Source organism: Zophobas morio, unplaced genomic scaffold (genome assembly GCF_036711695.1).
Source record: "Zophobas morio isolate AGI-343-1 ecotype UQ-CSIRO unplaced genomic scaffold, CSIRO_AGI_Zmor_V1 ptg000026l, whole genome shotgun sequence".
Lineage (NCBI taxonomy): Eukaryota > Metazoa > Arthropoda > Insecta > Coleoptera > Tenebrionidae > Zophobas > Zophobas morio.
Window position 1 is genome coordinate 13,642,078 of NW_026972131.1, and position 20,626 is coordinate 13,662,703.

Sequence of the window (20,626 nt, forward strand, 5' to 3'; positions counted from 1 at the left end):
AACACAAATTTTCCCCAAACCACTTTCTCCGCATCGTCGAAATCCTCGCACTGAATTCTCGAAAAAATGACTCGATCAAGTCTTGCGTAACAACAGCGGAAGAAGAAAGCTTCCGCACTGCGCCTATTACCTCAAACTCCGCTTATCGAAGATCGTTCTTGCGTAATTGTTCGAATTCGGAAGACTTACTGGATTTAGATAGAGGTTGTACTTTCACGCATGCTATGGAATGGAGATTCTTCTGTTCGCAGTAGCCGGAAATGGCCACACACCCGGCGAAAAAGGTCAAGTGCCAGACGAAGAGGAACACCGTAGCGGCGCCAGAGTAGATACAGAAGATGGTAACCGACGGAAACGGACTGAAGATGCCAATCCAAAAACTGAAGAAATCGGTCACTGAGGTGATGGTGATGGAGACGGCGGCTTCGCTTAACATCTGTGCCATGCGCTCCGGGACTGGGGTTTTGATGGAAGTGCGCCGCCAAGCTGCCAGCATGACGAAGGTGTCGTCGATTCCTATACCTGGAGGAACGCTTTAAGTATGGAAAGCTACACCGTGGGTTTGGTTTACCAATCATTAAGAAGGGCGCTGCTAAATTAATCCCGATGAAGTCGATTCCGGCGTAGATGCAGACCCCGAAAGCACACAGAGTTGCCATTGCGGCACTCAAGTTCCCCAGGAGACCCAGCCAAGGTTTCGACCTTACCCAGTCCGTCATCATGCACGTCACTACCACACACACAAACAAAAAATAAATAAAAAAAACACTAAATCGTAGTTAAACTCACCAACTGAAAAAATCGCCATCACCGCAAACGTCGACGTAAAATACGGAATCACCGAGCGCGTGTTCTTCTCCAGCTCGTGATCCAGAGTCCTGGACGCAAACCGCGCGATCCGAATGTGTTCGAAAAGTCCGTCGTCCTGCGCCTTGCCCACCGTATCCAGGAACGCGTCCTCCCATGCAGACCCCCTAGACCAAGAAAATTTTAATAAACGCCGCGGTTTTAGCTCGAAGGTGTCACTCACATAGCGTCGTATTTTTTGCTGTCGGCGTTGCCGAAGTAGACCAGTTGGACGGAGGGCACGCTGATGATGAGGCCGTCTTCGCTGACCTGGGTGCCGCCGAAGAACACCGGGAACGCGTGGGCGTCCCACGTCACGGGGTTGAACATCAAGGGGAAGGTTAAGTTAAGATTGCCTGTTTCGACCTGAAATTTGACTTGGTTACTTGGTGTTTGTTCCACTTTCACTGCGAGCTATTTCGCTGATTACGGGCTCGTTTATTTTCTTCGGATAATTGGTCGGAGGTAATTTTAGTTATTGGATAACGTAAATAGTTCATTTAGTCGGAAATTGGTGTTGGGGGGTTTTTCGTTTGATTAATAATTGTAATTTTGGGTCATTTTGGAAATTGGTTGAAGGAGTAGATGTGTAATGGTGATGAAATAACAGCGACGGGACTAGAGATTACGAACGTTTCCTGAAATGGTCTGTGTAAAATGTTAAAGGTTCAAAAAACAAACCACCTTATTAATAATTGTTTTGGAATTTTGTTCCAATCTCTTTCGTTGGGAGAAAGTTTGCGATTACTCGTAAAAGTGTTCTCTATTTTGATAATTACATAAATTCAAGCTGTAATAAAGACGTTCTACTGCTAAATGTATGTAACTACGCGTAAACGTTCGCTGTAAATGCAAATGCACGCTGGTAAACATCTGGAATAATTTTGAATATAGGACACTACATATAAATAAAAACTAATGCGGTTAATATTAAATTAGTGACACTTTTGTTTTTACAACTTTTACAACAGGGTTTTTAACCATGAAAAAATTAAAAATGGGCTGAGCCACTGACATACAACACATCGATTTAAAACCGGCTTTATTCGTCAGTAATTATTAATAATTTTAATTAATTTGATCGTACAACATTAATCCAAGTTACACAATCTGTAGAAAAGCACAGGGTCGGTTACTTCATCATTTATTATTCAAACTGGTTTAACATCTGACTGTTCTGTGTTTAATTTTTAACGAGTTTAGTGAATATTTTAGACAGTGGATTTGAACAGATCGAGTGGTGTTAATTAGAATTGCGCCACACAGATTTAAAGCAGACAGAATGCACTAAATGGGAATAAATTAAATAGCGAGAGGTAAAATAGTTATTTTTTTTTTTATAAAATAATGAGAGTGGGAATTATTTATGGGTACGTTTCTGAATGGTCCAATACAATCAACGCGAGTAAAATAGAAAAAAATTGGTCGAAAGTTTTTCTGGAGTACAGTCCAACAAATACTGGTTCTGTGAAAAATAATAAAATTTTCGTAATTCTTGAAAAAAGACATTTGGGACCCCTAAGAAGGTTTCACATTAAAAAAAAATACGAGAAGGTTTTACATTTTTAAGATAATTGGGACCCTCTAGAAGTTTTCACATAAAAAAAAATAGATTTGGGGTACCCGAGAAGGTTTTACATTTTTAAAAAAGACAATTGGGACCCCTGAGAAGCTTTCACATTGTTAAAAAAATACATTTGGGGTCCCAGAGGTTTTACATTTTTAAAAAACACAGTTGGGATCCTCAAGAAGGTTTCACATTCTAAAAAAGAGATATTAGGGCCCCCCGAGAAGGTTTTACATTGTTTAAAAAATACGTTTGGGGCCCCCGAGAAGGTTTTATATTTTTAAAAAAGATAATTGGGAGCCCCGAGAAGGTTTCACATTCTTAAAAAAATATCGTTGAGGCCCCCAAGAAGGTTTCACATTAAAAAAAAGAGATTTGGGGCCCTGGAGGTTTTACATTAAAAAAAAACAGTTGGGATCCTCGAGAAGGTTTCACATTAAAAAAAAAAGATATTAGGGACCCCCGAGAAGGTTTTACATTTAAAAAAAAGATAATTGGGAGCCCCGACAAGGTTTCACATTGTTTAAAAAATATGTTTGGTGCCCCTGAGAAGGTTTTACATTTTTAAAAAAGACTGTTGGGATCCCTAAGAAGGTTTCACATTAAAAGAAAGAGATTTGGGACCCCCGAGAAGGTTTTACATTTTAAAGAAAGATAATTGGGAGCCCCGACATGGTTTCACATTGGTTAAAAAAATTGTTTGGTGCCCCTGAGAAGGTTCTACATTGATTAAAAAATACGTTTGGGGCCCCCGAGAAGGTTTTACATTGTTTAAAAAATACGTTCGGGGTGCCCGAGAAGGTTTTACATTAAAAAAAAAAAATAATTCGGAGCCCCGACAAGGTTTCACATTGTTTAAAAAATACGTTTGGGGCCCCCGAGAAGGTTTTACATTTTTAAAAAAGACTGTTGGGATCCTCGAGAAGGTTTCACATTAAAAGAAGGAGATTTAGGACCCCCGAGAAGGTTTTACATTTTAAAAAATGATAACTGGGAGCCCCGACATGGTTTCACATTGGTTAAAAAATATGTTTGGTGCCCCTGAGAAGGTTCTACATTGATTAAAAAATACGTTTGGGGCCCCCGAGAAGGTTTTACATTGTTTAAAAAATACGTTCGGGGTGCCCGAGAAGGTTTTACATTAAAAAAAAAAAAATAATTCGGAGCCCCGACAAGGTTTCACATTGTTTAAAAAATACGTTTGGGGCCCCCGAGAAGGTTTTACATTAAAAAAAAAACTGTTGGGATCCCCGAGAAGGTTTCACATTAAAAGAAGGAGATTTGGGACCCCCGAGAAGGTTTTACATTTTAAAAAAAGATAATTGGGAGCCCAGACATGGTTTCACATTTGTTAAAAAAATTGTTTTGTGCCCCTGAGAAGGTTTTACATTGTTTAAAAAATACGTTTGGGGCCCCCGAGAAGGTTTTACATTGTTTAAAAAATACGTTCGGGGTGCCCGAGAAGGTTTTACATTAAAAAAAAAATAATTCGGAGCCCCGACAAGGTTTCACATTGTTTAAAAAATATGTTTGGTGCCCCCGAGAAGGTTTTACATTGTTTAAAAAATACGTTTGGGGCCCCCGAGAAGGTTTCACATTTTTAAAAAAGATAATTGGGAGCCCCGAGAAGGTTTCACATTCTTAAAAAAGACAATTGGAATCCCCGAGAAGGTTTCACATTAAAAAAAAAGAGATTTGGGGCCCCGGAGGTTTTACATTAAAAAAAAAAACAGTTGGGACCCTCGAGAAGGTTTCATATTCTTAAAAAAATACGTTTGGGGTCCCCGAAAAGGTTTTACATTTTTCAAAAAGACAATTGGGACCCCCGAGAAGGTTTTACATTTTTCAAAAAGACAATTGGGACCCCCGAGAAGGTTTTACATTTTTAAAAAAGATAATTGGGAGCCCCGAGAAAGTTTCACATTCTTAAAAAAATACGTTTGGGGCCCCCGAGAAGGTTTCACATAAAAAAAAAGATATTTGGGGCTCCTGAGAAGGTTTTACATTTTTGAAATAGAAAATTGGGACCCCCCAAGAAGGTTTCACATTATTAAAAAAATCTTTTGTAACCCCCGAGAAAGTTTTATATTTTTAGAAAAGATAGCTAGGGACCTCCGAGAAGGGTTCACATTCTAATAAAAAACAGTTAAATGAAATTAAACATAGAATTTTTTGATATGACGTCATCAAATTGTTGGTGGGGATGATTAGCAAAATTTTGGTTGGAATTTAACCATCTACATGACATTTCTAATATGCATACAAAATTTGACAACAAACGGTCCAGTAATTTCGGAGATTACGTACCTCCTGGATACAGACATCAGACAGACACACAGAAATACCGACAGACAGACGGAAACAGAAAACTACTTTTTTCGTACTCTAGGGGTCACGAAACATCGAGAAAATATAAAAGTGGCCATTTGTGCGATGGGCTCGATTACTATACTCCCTCGGGAAGTAAAAATCAAAGTATTTTTATTATTTTCATTTTTTTTTTATTTTTGTGACTACATGATGGTAAACCTCGCCTACGGCTCGGTCTCAACAGCAATACGACAACCCGCACACATGCAAGAAACTCAGAAAGTCAGACAGTGTTCAACAATAAACCACCGTAATAATTAAAACACAAACTTAATACGAAAAAACAATAGGAACTCACAAGATTTTGAAATGAAGAAAATTATTTCCTTTGAAGATTGAAAACGTCTGGTAATTAAAAAAAGAAAGGATTCTAAATTCCTCCAATATTTTTTCTCAAAAACTGAATATATTCAATTGTCAGTTTCCGATATTTTTTTTTTTTTTTCAAGAAGGAATCGTTGTACTGGATAGTAAATTTTGCCTGCAGCTCGATCTAAAAAAAACTAGAGTGACTATATTTTGAGAAGTTTACACGAATAAATCCCGGATTAACTCTCCGCTACGCTCTTAAAAATCAACTGGTGCGTCTGAGAAAAATAGTAAAAAAAATTCCTTCTCACATTTTAAACTTTCAATGTTTTATTTTTAACGAAGAGATTTTTTTTTTGTAAATTGTTTAAAAGAATTTTGTGAGATTTGGGTATTCTATTTTTAGAAAATTCTGAGCTGACCTGTTTTTGAGTCAATTTTGGGACTCCGTTTTTTTTGAAAAATTTAAAACAATCTTGAGGTTCTAGCTATTTATATTTGGAAAGAATTTGGCTTTGGAGCCTGTAGTGTCTTTTCTTATAATAATTTAAACAAATTTTTTAGAATACGTTATTTAAGTCATACTCGCCCCGCCTACCACCCACCCTCTATTTTCTTAGAGGGTATGTGATTTGCCAAAATCAGTTTTGTCTTAGCAGATACTAGCCCCGCCCACCCACCCTCTGTTTTCTTAGAGGGTATGTGATTTGCCAAAATCAGTTTTATCTTAGAAGCTATTAGCCCCGCCCACCCACCCTCACTTTTCTTCGGGGTATATATCATTTGCCAAAATCAGTCTTATCTTAACAAGAACTAGCCCCGCCCACCCACCCTCTCGTTTCTTAGAGGGTACCTCATTTGCCAAAATCAGTCTTATCTTAGCAAGTCCTAGCTAAGATAAAACTGATTTTGGCAAATGAGATAGCCTCTAAGAAAAGAGAGGGTGGGTGGGCGGGGCTAGTACTTGTTACTGTATAACTAATTTTGATAAATCACATACTCGTTACAAAAATAAAAGGTGGCGAGGTAGTTCTTGATAAGATAATACTGATTTTGATAAATGACATCTTTTAAGAAAATAAAGATAGAACTGAACAATATTAAGAGTAGTCACTGGAATGATGAAGGGGTGGGTGGGCTGGGCTACTCTTTGCTCATAAAACTAGAAAAAATTTAAACTTAGCTTACTTTCACAAAAATGATCAAAATTTGGAAACACTACGAGCTTACTTATGCACAAGGCACTTGTAAAAAGTTTAAATAATTCGGAATTTTTTTACAATTTTTGTTTAAAAAAATTTTGGACGATTGTTTAAATTTGGTATACACTTTGTTAACTGTAGGACAGTAACAGCTTTGGTAATTATGTAATGGGGCTTCTGAATCATTGTTATGAAAAATTAACATGGGAAATCGTAAAAAGGTAAATTTTTGTTCAAGTGTTCAAAGCAGTAAGCTTTAGTAATTATGTAGTGGGGGTTCTGAATCATTCTTATGGGAAATCGTAAAATTTTCGCCTGTAGCTCGATCTAAAAACACCTACAGTGGAAATACTTGGGGAAGAATACACCAATAAATTGTCTCAGTTGACATAAAAGTATCCAGACGAGTTCATTTGCGAATTTTATTTTATGGCATTTTCTTAGTTTGAGTGTTTTTATTCACGTCTTTAATCAGATTATTTATAGCAGTTAAAAAAATACACCACATATTCTCCTCACTATATTTCCACTCTAGTACTTGTAAAAAGTTTAAATAATATGGAACTGTAGTATGATTTTTTTTCTCTAAAAATTTCTTTCTGAGTTTTCTAACAAATTAACAAATATTGCGATTTGAGTGGAAGTTTTTTTTTAAATATGTAGTGGGGGTTCTGTATCATTCTTATGGGAAATCGTAAAATTTTCGCCTGCAGCTCGATCTAAAAACACCTACAGTGGAAATACTTGGGGAAGAATACACCAATAAATTGTTTCAGTTGACATAAAAGTATCCAGACGAGTTCACTTGCGAATTTTATTTTGTGGTATTTTCTTAGTCTATGAGTGTTTTTATCCATGTCTTTAATCATATTATTTATAGCAGTTAAAAAAATACACCACATATTCTTCTCATTATATTTCCACTCTAGTACTTGTAAAAAGTTTAAATAATATGGAATTGTCGTACGATTTTTTTTCTCTAAAAATTTCTTTCTGAGTTTTCTAACAAATTAACGAATATTGCGACGTGAGTGGAAGTTTTTTTAATTATGTAGTGGGGGTTCTGAATCATTCTTATGGGAAATCGTAAAATTTTCGCCTGCAGCTCGATCTAAAAACACCTACAGTGGAAATACTTGGGGAAGAATACACCAATAAATTGTCTCAGTTGACATAAAAGTATCCAGACGAGTTCACTTGGAAATTTTCTTTTGTGGTATTTTCTTAGTTTATGAGTGTTTTTATCCATGTCTTTAATCAAGTTATTTATAGCAGTTAAAAAAATACGCCACATATTCTTCTCACTATATTTCCACTTTAGTACTTGTAAAAAGTTTAAATAATATGGAATTGTCGTACGATTTTTTTTCTCTAAAAATTTCTTTCTGAGTTTTCTAACAAATTAACAAATATTGCGACGTGAGTGGAAGTTTTTTTTAATTATGTAGTGGGGGTTCTGAATCATTTTTATGGGAAATCGTAAAATTTTCGCCTGCAGCTCGATCTAAAAACACCTACAGTGGAAATACTTGGGGAACAATACACCAATAAATTGTCTCAGTTGACATAAAGTATCCAGACGAGTTCACTTGCGAATTTTATATTGTGGTATTTTCTTAGTTTATGAGTGTTTTTATCCACGTCTTTAATGATATTATTTATAGCAGTTAAAAAAATACATGACATATTCTTCTCACTATATTTCCACTCTAGTACTTGTAAAAAGTTTAAATAATATGGAATTGTCGTACGATTTTTTTTCTCTAAAAATTTCTTTCTGAGTTTTCTAACAAATTAACAAATATTGCGACGTGAGTGGAAATTTTTTTTAATTATGTAGTGGGGGTTCTGAATCATTCTTATGGGAAATGGTAAAATTTTCGCCTGCAGCTCGATCTAAAAACACCTACAGTTGAAATACTTGGGGAAGAATACACCAATAAATTGTCTCAGTTGACATAAAAGTATCCAGACGAGTTCACTTGCGAATTTTATTTTGTGGTATTTTCTTAGTTTATGGGTGTTTTTATCCATGTCTTTAATCATATTATTTATAGCAGTTAAAAAAATACACCACATATTCTTCTCACTATATTTCCACTCTAGTACTTGTAAAAAGTTTAAGTAATATGGAATTGTCGTACGATTTTTTTTCTCTAAAAATTTCTTTCTGAGTTTTCTAACAAATTAACAAATATTGCGACGTGAGTGGAAGTTTTTTTTTAATTATGTAGTGGGGGTTCTGAATCATTCTTATGGGAAATCGTAAAATTTTCGTCTGCAGCTCGATCTAAAAACACCTACAGTGGAAATACTTGGGGAAGAATACACCAATAAATTGTCTCAGTTGACATAAAAGTAGCCAGACGAGTTCACTTGCGAATTTTATTTTGTGGTATTCTCTTAATTTATGAGTGTTTTTATATTATAGCAGTTAAAAAAATACACCACATATTCTACTCACTATATTTCCACTCTAGTGCTTGTAAAAAGTTTAAATAATATGGAATTTTCGTACGATTTTTTTCTCTAGAAATTTCTCTCTGAATTTTCTAACAAATTAACAAACATTGCGATGCGACTGCAGTTTTTTTAACCAGTCGTACATCAGTGTTGCAAGCATTTCGTTTGTGCTAAATTTTTTATTTCTCGTTTAATTAAGTCGTCTAGATACGAAAAAACTTCAATGTTGCAGAACTTCTAATTAGTTCGTTGTGTAACGAATTATCTCACTGATGCAACTTAAAAAAATCGCCTTGAAACCAACCAAAACGTGGGGCTAAAGTAACGATCTGTAGTTTTTCAATTCAACGGCCAATTTAATCGTAGCATTAAGAAAGAAGCGGCTGAGTGTTTCTCAAATACATTTTTAAAACACCCCGAACGAGCACAAATCGTGAAAACTTCTCTAGCGAACCAGCTTTATCTGTTTTTGTTGGCTCCAAAGCGTGAGAAACTCGATAAGTCAGGACGTTATTCACTCGCAGAAGAAACATTTCCTTTGTTAGAAAACTCTCGCATCTCGATTTCCCATTCCGAATTAGCAACAATTTGTTTACTTGTTTATGTTTACAGAATTCCGCCGGGTCACGATCCGCTGGAACGAGTCCAACACTCCGATGTTGGCGAAATGGGGCTACAACCTGTGACCTCGCGAGAAAGCGCCATGCACTTCGCCTGGCCTTGATTCCGGCTCGAATGTGAAAACCGAGAGTGTCCACTTACGTCATCCATAATATAGTCCAGATTCAGGATATCGTTCTGGAAGCAGTCCGACATCCACCTGGCGCAAATATCCTTGTACGTGAAGTAGTCGTCATCATGGTACACGGTCATGTTCTGGATGATCCCGTCCAGCAGCCGCAGCTCCTTCCACACGACCGTCCGCAGCAGATTTTTGTTCCCATCTTTCGACGTAACGATCACTCTCCCAAAACGACCTGAAAGACGAAGAGGCACGGGGTCAGTGGGCCACGGCACGGCTTCCCACGGATCATCTTTGTTACCTGCTCTCGTTATTCTGGCGACGTTGAATTTACTAGTGTAGTTCACTTTGAAGAAGCTCTCCACGATGGAGCGCTCGATCTTGCCCTCGCCGTTGATGGGGCTGAAGAGGTACTCGGGGTCGATGTTGGTGTGGATGCGCTGGAAGCCGGTGATGCCGAGCAGAGTGAGCAGGACCGGAACGATGAGAAAGTAGCCGGGGTGGCGGCCCACCAGAAGACCTAGCTTATAGAAGGATTTGTTCAAGATTTCATCGACGATTTTAAGGCCGACCATCTGGAAAGAAAGCGAAGATAGTTTAAAATCGGTCAAAAAATCGTTATCAAGACAAAAACCGCCGACGCCGGAAGAAAGGAGAAAGTCTAACAACAAAAGAAACAAACACTCATAAAACAGAACGAAATAGTCGAAATAGTACCCAAACACAACCTCGACCAGTTATTAAACCCCGTCTCCGAAATTGTGCGTGGTGGCATTTAGTTCCGAAAATAATAATCAACATAATTTTTTAATTGCCCATAATGGGCGGGTGTTGCACAACTGGTACACTATAGCACGCAAACTTTCCTTTGAATGGTTATTATAAAACTAGTTTCGTAACGCAGTTTTTTCGCACATTGGCCCCGTTATTAATTTGTCGATGCATAACTCGGTTGCGTACCATCTTTGTGCGTCAGAGTTCGTGTTGCCCGTAGAAAGTTTGGGGAATATCGGACTTTCACGCTTTTGATAGCGCGGTAAAAAATTTTCAAGATGTCTGTTTCGTTCACCTTGCGACCTTGCGATTTGGAACGAAAGCAAGGTATAGGTTGTTCGTTCACATCTGGCGCAATTTCGCCCGAAAACGGCCTTGCGGATTCTACACGAAGTCGGGTCAGAAAACTCTGGTTGGGTTTTAATTACGGTTGTAGCGGTGTAAGTCGTGCTTGAGGCGTTACGCCGGGTTTAGGGTTGGGGACCTTGTTATTGCTAGTGTTTATGAATGATCTGGTGTTTACGGATCTTGAGGTGTGTTAATTTAAAAAAAAAAATGTTATTTGGAAAGTGAAAAGAAAAATCCGGAGAAGTCATCGATGAATCAACTTCGCAAAACCGAACGAGGTCAAAGCCCGAAATTGCATTCACATGTATCTCATTTGCATCTCTGTAACCAATACCTGGAAAGGTGGCAACGGATGAATAGCAAGAAGAATCTTGATTCGAGGATTTTCAAGAATTCTTTATTTTTTAATTAATTAATTAATTTTAATTTATTCTATTATTTTTCAAAATTATAAAGTATGGACCGAATATGTTAAAAATTTGACCAAAAGAACTACAATACACGCTATACATCAAAAATTGAAGTAAATCTCGCCTGCGGCTCGGCAGCAAAACCGGAATGCGCGCATAAAACAATGGGTCTCGTGTTTGACAACAGTCAGTCCAGTAGTTTCGGAAATTATCTGTCTAATAAACATCGACATAGACGATAAATGTCGAGAAAAAAAATTTAGAACCATGGTTTTTAATTTCTAAATACGGATTTTAATTAGTCAGACATTTTTGGAATTATATGACGGTAAACCTCGCCTTCGGTTCGGTCTCAACAGAAATAAATCGAACCAAAAAAAAAAGCTAAAATCAGTAAATATTTTCCAAATTGGAAAATTTTATTTTATTGGCAAAAACCAGAGGAAGATAATTCCTAACACGTCGTTATTTTAACGCAATTTGAAATTTTCAAAAAATTTTTAAAATGCAATTTTTTGATTTACGAAAATTCTTAATTACCTCCAGAGATTCCATAGAATCTAGAGATTCGAGGTTTCCAGAAATTCCGCAGATTCTAGGGATTTAAGAGATTTTAACAATCTAAGGTCCTAGTGTTTTAGAAATTCTAGAGATTCTAGAGCTGTTAAAAATTCTGAAGATTCTGAAAATTCTGAGGGTTGTAAAGATTCTCAGGTTTCTAAGGATTCTAAGAATTCTAGGGAGTCCAAAATTTCCTGAAATTGATTGTAAAGTACTTCTAAAGATTGTAGAGAATTTAGACATTTTAGAGATTGTACAAGCGTTGGAGTCTAGCTATTTCAGCAATTCTAGAGATTCAAAAAAATGGTAGAAATTTTGAAGATTCTAAAGATTCTATAAATTTTTGAGATTTCAGAAATTCTAACGATTCGAAAGACTCTAAATAGTCTAAAGTTTCTAAAGATTCTAGAAGTTTTAGAGGTCTTAGAGACTCTAAAAATACTAAAGTTCCTAAATTTTTTAGGACTTGCATATTTTAAGGATTCTAAAGATTCCAGATCTCGACAATCAAAGAAGCTCTGCAACCAGTTTTTAACTTTTTTCAAAAATTGCAGAGATTTTAAAGATCTAGACATTCAGAGTTTCCAGAGAATCCAAACGACTTTAAGAGTCTACCTATTCCAGTAATCCTAGAGATTCAAAAAATGGTAGAAATTCTCAAGAAAGATTCTAAAGATTCTAGAGATTCTAGAAATTTTCACGATTCTAAAGACTCTCGATAATCTAAAGTTTCTAAAGATTCTAAAGTTTCGAGATCTCCATCATCAATAAGATTTAAACTCATTTCGACGTATTTAATCACTTAAAATATTTGAAAAATTTTAGAAGCTTCAGAAAAATCAAAGATTATGAAAATTCAGAGATTGCAAAGAATCCAAAAAAATCCACAAATTTCCAGAATTCCACTTTTTTTTTAATCTCAAGATTTACTGATATTTCAAAAATTTCAAAGATTCCAGTTATTTCGAAGATTCTACAGAATCTAGAAATTCAGAATTTCCAAAGATTCCAAAGATTGTCGAAATTCCATAGAATATAGAAATTCCCAATTGGTAGAACTTCTGAAAAAAGGTTCTAAAGATTATAGATTCTATAAATTCTGGCGATTCTAAGATTCATGTTTTTTTTAAATTCTACAGATTCTAGGGTTTCTAGAACTTCTACAAATTCTAATGTTTCTAAAAATTTTCAGGATTCAAGGAGTCTAAAGATTCTAAACTTTCTAAGTTTTAAAATTCATGAAAATGTCAGAGATTGCAAAGAATCCTCAAAAATTCTACAGATTCTAAATATTCCAAAGATTTTCAGAATTCCACAAATTTTTGGAATTTAGGGATTTACTATTCCAAAATTTTCAAGAATTCCTGAAATTGGTTCTACATATTTCAAGGATTCCATAAAATCTAGAGATTCAGAGTTTCCAAAAATTGTAAAGATTTTTGAGAGATCATAGAGGCAAGAAGAAAGACGCCAAAGATTCTAAATTTTTAAGTATTTTAGGGATTCTAAGAAAAGAATTTAAGCATTTTAAAGTTTCTAAAGATTCCAGACCTCCACAATTAAACAAGATTTAAAGACATTTCTACAGGGTGTTGTTTAAAAATTCAACTAGTTTGTACTTTCAAAAGAAACGTATATATTTTTCAGTAATTCAAAATATTCCAAAAATTCTAGAGGTTTCACAAATTTAAAAAATTTCCAGAATTTCAGAGAATGTAAAGGATTCCAGAGATCTTAAATATGATTTCCAGAATTCCAGTTTTTTCGAATCTCGGGAGTTTCTAAAATTCCAAAAATTTCAAGGATTCCAGAAATTATTTACAAAGATTTCAAAGATTCCAGAGATTATATAGAATCCCAAATGGTCGAAATTCTGAGAAAGATTCTAGAGATTCTAAAAATGGTGATGATTCTAAAGGTTCTAATAATCTAAACATTCTAAGAACTTTTGGGAATCAAAGGATTTAAAAATTCTAAAAACTGTAAAGATTCCAGACCTCAACAATCATGCAAGATTTGAACTCGTTTCTACAGGGTGTTGTTTAAAAAATCCAACTAGTTTGTAACTTTCAAACGGGTATACTTAAGCGCGTTAGGGATTTTTTTTCAGTCATTCCAAATATTTCAAAAATTCTAGAACTTTTAGAAAAATCAAAGCTTATGAAAATTTCAGAGAATGCAAAGAATAAAAAAAAATCAGGAATTCCAGAGAATCTAAATATTCCAAAAATTTCAAGAATTCCTGAAACTGATTGCAAAATTTTCAAAGATTCCTAAGGTTTCGAAGATTCTAAAGACTCCATAGAATCTAGAAATTCAGAATTTCCAAAGGTTCCAAAGATCCTCGAGATTTCAGAGATTGTAGAAATAACCAAATGGTAGAACTTAGATTCTAGGGTTTCTACAAATTTTAAATTTTCTAAAGATTTTAAAAATCTTGAGAATCCTAAGGAGTCTAAAAATTCTAAACTTTCTATTTTAAAATTCACGAAAATTTCAGAGATTGCAAAGAAGCCTCAAAAAAAATTTAGAAATTCTACAGATTCTAAATATTCCAGATTTTCAGAATCCACAAATTTTTGGAATTTAGGGATTTACTATTCCAAAAATTGGTTCTAAATATTTCAAAAATTCCAGAGGTTTTAACGAATTCAAAGATTCCATGGAATTTAACGATTCAAACTTTCCAGAGATTCTAGAAATTCTGACGATTCTAATAATCTAAACATTGTAAGAATTTTAGGGAATCAAAGGATTTAAGGATTCTAAAAACTGTGAAGATTCCAGACCTCCACAATCATGCAAGATTTGAACTCGTTTCTACAGGGTGTTGTTTAAAAAATCCAACTAGTTTGTAACTTTCAAACGGGTGTACTTAAGCGCGTTAGGGATTTTTTTCAGTCATTCCAAATATTTCAAAAATTCTAGAACTTTTAGAAAAATCAAAGCTTATGAAAATTTCAGAGAATGCAAAGAATAAAAAAAAATCAGGAATTCCAGAGAATCTAAATATTCCAAAAATTTCAAGAATTCCTGAAACTGATTGTAAAATTTTCAAAGATTCCAGAGGTTTCGAAGATTCTAAAGACTCCATAGAATCTAGAAATTCAGAATTTCCGAAGGTTCCAAAGATCCTCGAGATTTCAGAGATTGTAGAAATTCCCAAATGGTAGAACTTAGATTCTAGGGTTTCTCCAAATTTTAAATTTTCTAAAGATTTTAAAAATCTTGAGAATCCTAAGGAGTCTAAAAATTCTAAACTTACTATTTTAAAATTCACGAAAATTTGAGAGATTGCAAAGAAGCCTCAAAAAAAATCTAGAAATTCTACAGATTCTAAATATTACAGATTTTCAGAATCCACAAATTTTTGGAATTTAGGGATTTACTATTCCAAAAATTGGTTCTAAATATTTCAAAAATTCCAGAGGTTTTAACGATTTCAAGGATTCCATAGAATTTAAAGATTCAGAGTTTCCAGAGATTCTAGAAATTCTGACGATTCTAATAATCTAAACATTCTAAGAATTTTAGGGAATCAAAGGATTTAAGGATTCTAAAAACTGTAAAGAATCCAGACCGCCACAATCATGCAAGATTTGAACTCGATTCTACAGGGTGTTGTTTAAAAAATCCAACTAGTTATTAACTTTAAAACGGGTATATTTAAGCGCGTTAGGGATTTTTTTTCAGTCGTTCCAAATATTCCAAAAATTCTAGAACTTTTAGAAAAATCAAAGATTATGAAAATTTCAGAGAAAGCAAAGAATAAAAAAAAATCAAGAATTCCAGAGATTCTAAATATTCCAAAAATTTCCAGAATTCCACAAATTTTTTGAATGCGGGAATTTACTGATATTCCAAAAATTTCAAGAATTCCTGAAACTGATTGTAAAATTTTCAAAGATTCCAGAGATTTCGAAGATTCTAAAGATTCCACAAAATCTAGAAATTCAGAATTTCCAAAGATTCCAAAGATCGTCGAGATTTCAGACATTGTAGAGATTCCCAAATGGTAGAACTTCTGAAGAAAGATTCTAATAAATTCTAGAAATTCTGACGATTATGAAGATTCTAAATTATCTACAGTTTCTAAAAATTCTAGAGGATCAAGAATTTCTAACGATTCTGAAATTCTGGAGTTTTAGAAATTCTAGAGATTCTAGGGTTTTTACAAGTTTTAAATGTTCTACAGATTTTTAAAATCTTGAGGATCCTAAACATTCTATTTTAAAATTCACGAAAATTTCAGAGATTGCAAAGAATCCTCAAAAAAATTTTGAAATTCTACAGATTCTAAATATTCCAAAGATTTTCAGAATCCACAAATTTTTGGAATTTAGGGATTGACTATTCCAAAAATTGGTTCTAAATATTTCAAAGATTCCAGAGGTTTTAACGATTTCAAAGATTCCATAGAATTTAAAGATTCAGAGTTTCCAGAGATTCTAGAAATTCTGACGATTCTAATAATCTAAACATTCTAAGAATTTTAAGGAATCAAAGGATTTAAGGACTTTAAATGGGTAAATTTTTTTTCAGTAATTCCATAAATTTTAGAAACATCAGATTATTAAATTTCAGAGAATGCAAAGAATCCAACAAGTCCAGGAATTCCTGAAATTTAAAATTTTCCAAAAATTTCTAGAATTCTACAAACTTTTGGAATCTCGAGATTTCCTGAAATTCTAAAAACTTCAAGGATTCCTGAAATTGGTTGTAAAGATTTCAAATATTCTAAAGATTCTAGAGATTTAGAGTTTTCAGAGATTATAGAAATTCCAGTAATTCTAGAGTCTAGCTATTCCAGCGATTCTATAGAGATTGAAAAAATGATACAAGTTCTGAGGAAATATTCTAGAGTTTCTACAAATTCTGACAATTCTAAATGATCTAAAGTTTCTGAAAATTCTAAAGATTCCAGATCTCTACAATTATTTCTACAGGGTGTCATTTAAAAAATGTAGTTGGTTTATAATTTTTTTTTCAGTAATCCCAAATATTTCAAAAATTGTTGAGGATTCAGAAATTTCAAAGGTTCTGAAATTTTTAGAGATTGCAAAGGGTCCAAAACATTCAGGAATTCCAGATATTCGACAAACATTTGTGATCTCGGGATTTTCCGGAATTCCAAAAATTTTAAAGATTTCTGAAATTGCTTGTACAAATTCCAAAGATTCCAGAGGTTGGATTCTAAAGATTTTTTCTAAAAAATGACCCTTACCCCTGATACTTGTTTATAACTTCAAAATATTTGAAAAATTTTAGAAGCTTCAGAAAAATCAAAGATTATGAAAATTTCAGAAATTTCCAGAATTCCACTTTTATTTTAATCTCCAAGATTTACTGATATTCCAAAAATTTCAAAGATTCCAGTTATTTCGAAGATTCTAAAGATTCTACAGAATCTAGAAATTCATAATTTTCAAAGATTCCAAAGATTGTCGAGATTCCATAGAATATAGAAATTCCCAAATGGTAGAACTTCTGAAAAAAAGATTCTATAGATTCTAGAAATTCTGACGATTCTAAAGACTCTTATCTCCAGTTTGTAAAAATTTTAGAGATTCTAGGGTTTCTAGAGCTTCTACAAATTCTAAAGTTTCTAAAGATTCTAAAAATTTTCAGGATTCTAAGTTGTCTAAAGATTTTAAACTTTCTAAGTTTTAAAATTCATGAAAATTTCAAAGATTGCAAAGACTCCTCAAAACATACAGATTCTAAATATTCCCAAGATTTCCAGAATTCCACAAATCCAGAAATTTCAAGGATTCCTGAAATTGATTGTACATATTTCAAAGATTCCATAGAATCTAGAGATTCTGAGTTTCTAGAAATTCCAAAGATTTTTGAGATCACAGAGGCAAGAGATTCTCAAATGAAGAAAGACGCTAAAGATTGTAAATTTTTAAGAATTTTAGGGATTCTAAGAAAAGGTTTTAAGCATTCTAAAGATTCTAAAGATTCCAGACCTCTACAATTAAACAAGATTTAAACAGATTCCCACAGGGTGTTGTTTAAAAATTCAACTAGTTTGTACTTTCAAATGAAACGTGTATATTTTTCAGTAATTCAAAATATTCCAAAAATTCTAGAGGTTTCAGAAATTTCAAAAATTCCCAGAATTTCAGAGAATGTAAGGATTCCAGAGATCTTATTGGTTGTACAAATTCCAGAGATTCCAGAGGTTGGATTCTAAAGTTTTTTTTCTAAAAAATGACCCTTACCCCTGAAGGACAATCAAATAAAACTAGAGTTTTAGCAAAAATATAGATAATACCAATCACAGCGTAAGAAAAAAAAGAGATAATGAGCTAGTATAAATTGTTATTACACAGATTTAAATCAAAACCCATAACCCATCATCAAACCCAGCATCCCTCTCAATGCCACGCTCTTTCCTCGACCCACTAACCCAGCAAAATTTCCACCGAGAAAATGATCGATATTGTCTACGTGGATCCGAGCGAAGAAGTAAGTCGAGGACGTCACCTGTGTCGAATCACTTATTTCGACACGTACCTCTACAAGTGCCCATGACGAAACCAACACCTCGTCCAGAATCTATAATTAGGTTTTTTGACGTACTAAATTAGGAATTTGCCGGTGTGACCAGCGCCTAGCCAAACAGAAAAAGTGTCGCAACGCTCCGACCGGAGACGAAGTTACATAACCCTCCAGAAAAGTATCGCGTTCGTCGACGTCTTCTAGGAAATAAAACTCACTTATGTAAAGTTGTTATTAGAATGTCACAGTTACGACGAGCCTCGACGAAAGTGAAACTTTACACCTAGGTGGCGGCGGGCTTTATCGTCGAACCGTCTCGGATCACTTCACGCAAGTTCAAGAAATGACGTATGGTTACAAGGATTGTACATTTGGGTTATGGTACTTACGGTGGGTTATCTAAGCGAAGTGCACTATTTGTTCAAGGAGTGCATCTGGCAGGAAAAACTATAATGAGTTACGTTTCATGGTTTCTGGATTTACTGGACTGGAAATACACGACATGTGTGTTTTCAAATGTTTTTTTTTTGACGCGTGATTCAGAGTTGGCACCGACTTAAATATTTAATTTATGGAAAATTGTCTTCCTTTTAAGCCATTTCCGGCTGAAAAAATGAAAAGAATGTTGAAGTCGGGTTTCTCGGTAGCCATTAGTTGATAAAGAGTGGTAATGCACTCTTTGACTTCCATAAATATGAAACAACAGCTTCTTGTCAATGGTCGTTTCAAACATCTGACATAACAAACCAGTTAGAAACATAAAACTTACAAGTTCAATGTTTTATTTATTATTATTGTGGCTTTAGCAGGTTAAAATGAATTTTGACTCTGTTGACAAAATTGTGAACACTTTTCTCGCGTTTATGTTGGCATTACAGAAGTAATTGTGTGACAGATGTCAGTCGTGACATGCGATAAATTTGACAGCTGACAAGCGGATGATACCAATTCCAACTAAAAATCCAGGATTGCCAATACAACTTTTACATTGCAACCGCAACAATTCTAGAAAATATCAGCGCTGGAAATGAAGAAATAATGTATTCAATTAATAATTACGCTAATAAATACTTGAAAAAAAAAGCAAATATTTCAAAATGTGCGGTTTCAGGGCCGCTGCCTTTATTAGTAATAAGCAGGCAATAAATTACCTCGGCCGGATAAGCTCCACTTTATATTTTAAGATAACGATATAATAAACACATTTTCCAATTTGTCTTCCAGCGATTACGGTGTCGACGTCCAAACTCCCAAATAAATCGCTTTCTTAATAATCCAATCCGACGAATTAGCGATTGGCCAACAATTACGCAACAATGAACCTGTCGGCGTATGTACCTCGACGACCTCACTCGTTACCAGCCGCGAAGTGGGTTATTTAAAGGCATTAACTTTCCATTAATAATTTTTTCGTTAATTTCATCGATACAGTTACGCTTGTTAAGGTAGCGCAAGTTGAACAAACTTCGCGTAGCCGCAACGGAAACATTTTCAATTGCCTGTCATTATTTCCAATTCGAGCATTAAAGGAACGTTAATTAAATAATATCTGACATGAGCGATTGTTGTAAAGCCGATTCGGAGTTGTGTGTTTGGACGGAGGCGAGCGGAGTGAAACGATTGCAGGGGGTTTTCGGAAATCGTGGACATCCCCGGATAGGAAGTAATTGTGGAAGGTGGGTGGGTGTTGGTGTAAAGAGTGGAGTTTATAGGGAATGCGCAGTTTGAGTTTTTGCAGCGATTAACGGTGGATTTGTTCTTGTTTTTTTAATTTGCATTGTAGGTGTTATAAATTATAGTCATGGTGGTGGGCGGGATTCCGTTTCACCAACATAAATGGAAAACTAAAGAAGTCAATGATTCATTTAGGGGAAAGCTATCGAAATTATTTGAATTCAAAATGGGTTATTATATGTTACGGTATATGTGGTCAGCTCAAGTCAGGTCAGATCAGATCAGGTCAGGTCAAGTTAAGTTAGGTCAGAGAAAATATTGTTACCCTAAAATAGATACAACAAGCATAGTTCTTAGCGAACTTATGCTGAACATACATCAACTTTAAATTTAAAATTAAATGGTTCGAATGTGCAAAGCAGAAGTATTGGTCTGCAAAAATTAATTTTGGAAGAAAATCCTAAAAAATTTTCGTTCCTTGCATAAGTCCCATTTTAAATTAGCTTGTTACTGATGCCACAACAATTTAAAATATTTATTTTGTAATTTCTAATTAAATTTTTATTAATGTGACGGTAAACCTCGCCTGCAGCTCGGCCTCTACGTTAATTCCAACAACCGCGGGCGAGATCCTGAGAGTTTTAGAGAGCTTAGAGACCCTAAAGACTCCAGAGATTCTAAAGAACCTAAATTTTCTGAATCCCTGAATTTAAAAATTTAAGAATTATTAAGTTTCTAGATCTCCATCATCAATAAGATTTAAACTCATTTCTGCAGAGTGTTGTGTAAAAAATGATATTTATTGCTTATTTATAACTTTCAAATGAAACGTGTTTATTTAATAGCGTTAAGG

General features: G+C 34.5%; 1 protein-coding gene across 1 annotated transcript in view; it reads right to left on the reverse strand.

Moving 5' to 3' along the window:
• Positions 1-20,626, reverse strand: part of Ptr (Patched-related) — a 59,683-nt gene that overhangs the window by 5,985 nt on the left and 33,072 nt on the right. Inside the window, exons 2-7 of the mRNA XM_064065516.1 lie at positions 9,801-10,074; positions 9,520-9,734; positions 1,031-1,212; positions 790-974; positions 572-730; positions 190-522 (exon numbers count right to left, since the gene is read on the reverse strand). Of these exons, the coding sequence (XP_063921586.1) occupies positions 190-522; positions 572-730; positions 790-974; positions 1,031-1,212; positions 9,520-9,734; positions 9,801-10,074 (1,348 nt within the window). The remainder of the gene's footprint in view (positions 1-189; positions 523-571; positions 731-789; positions 975-1,030; positions 1,213-9,519; positions 9,735-9,800; positions 10,075-20,626) is intronic.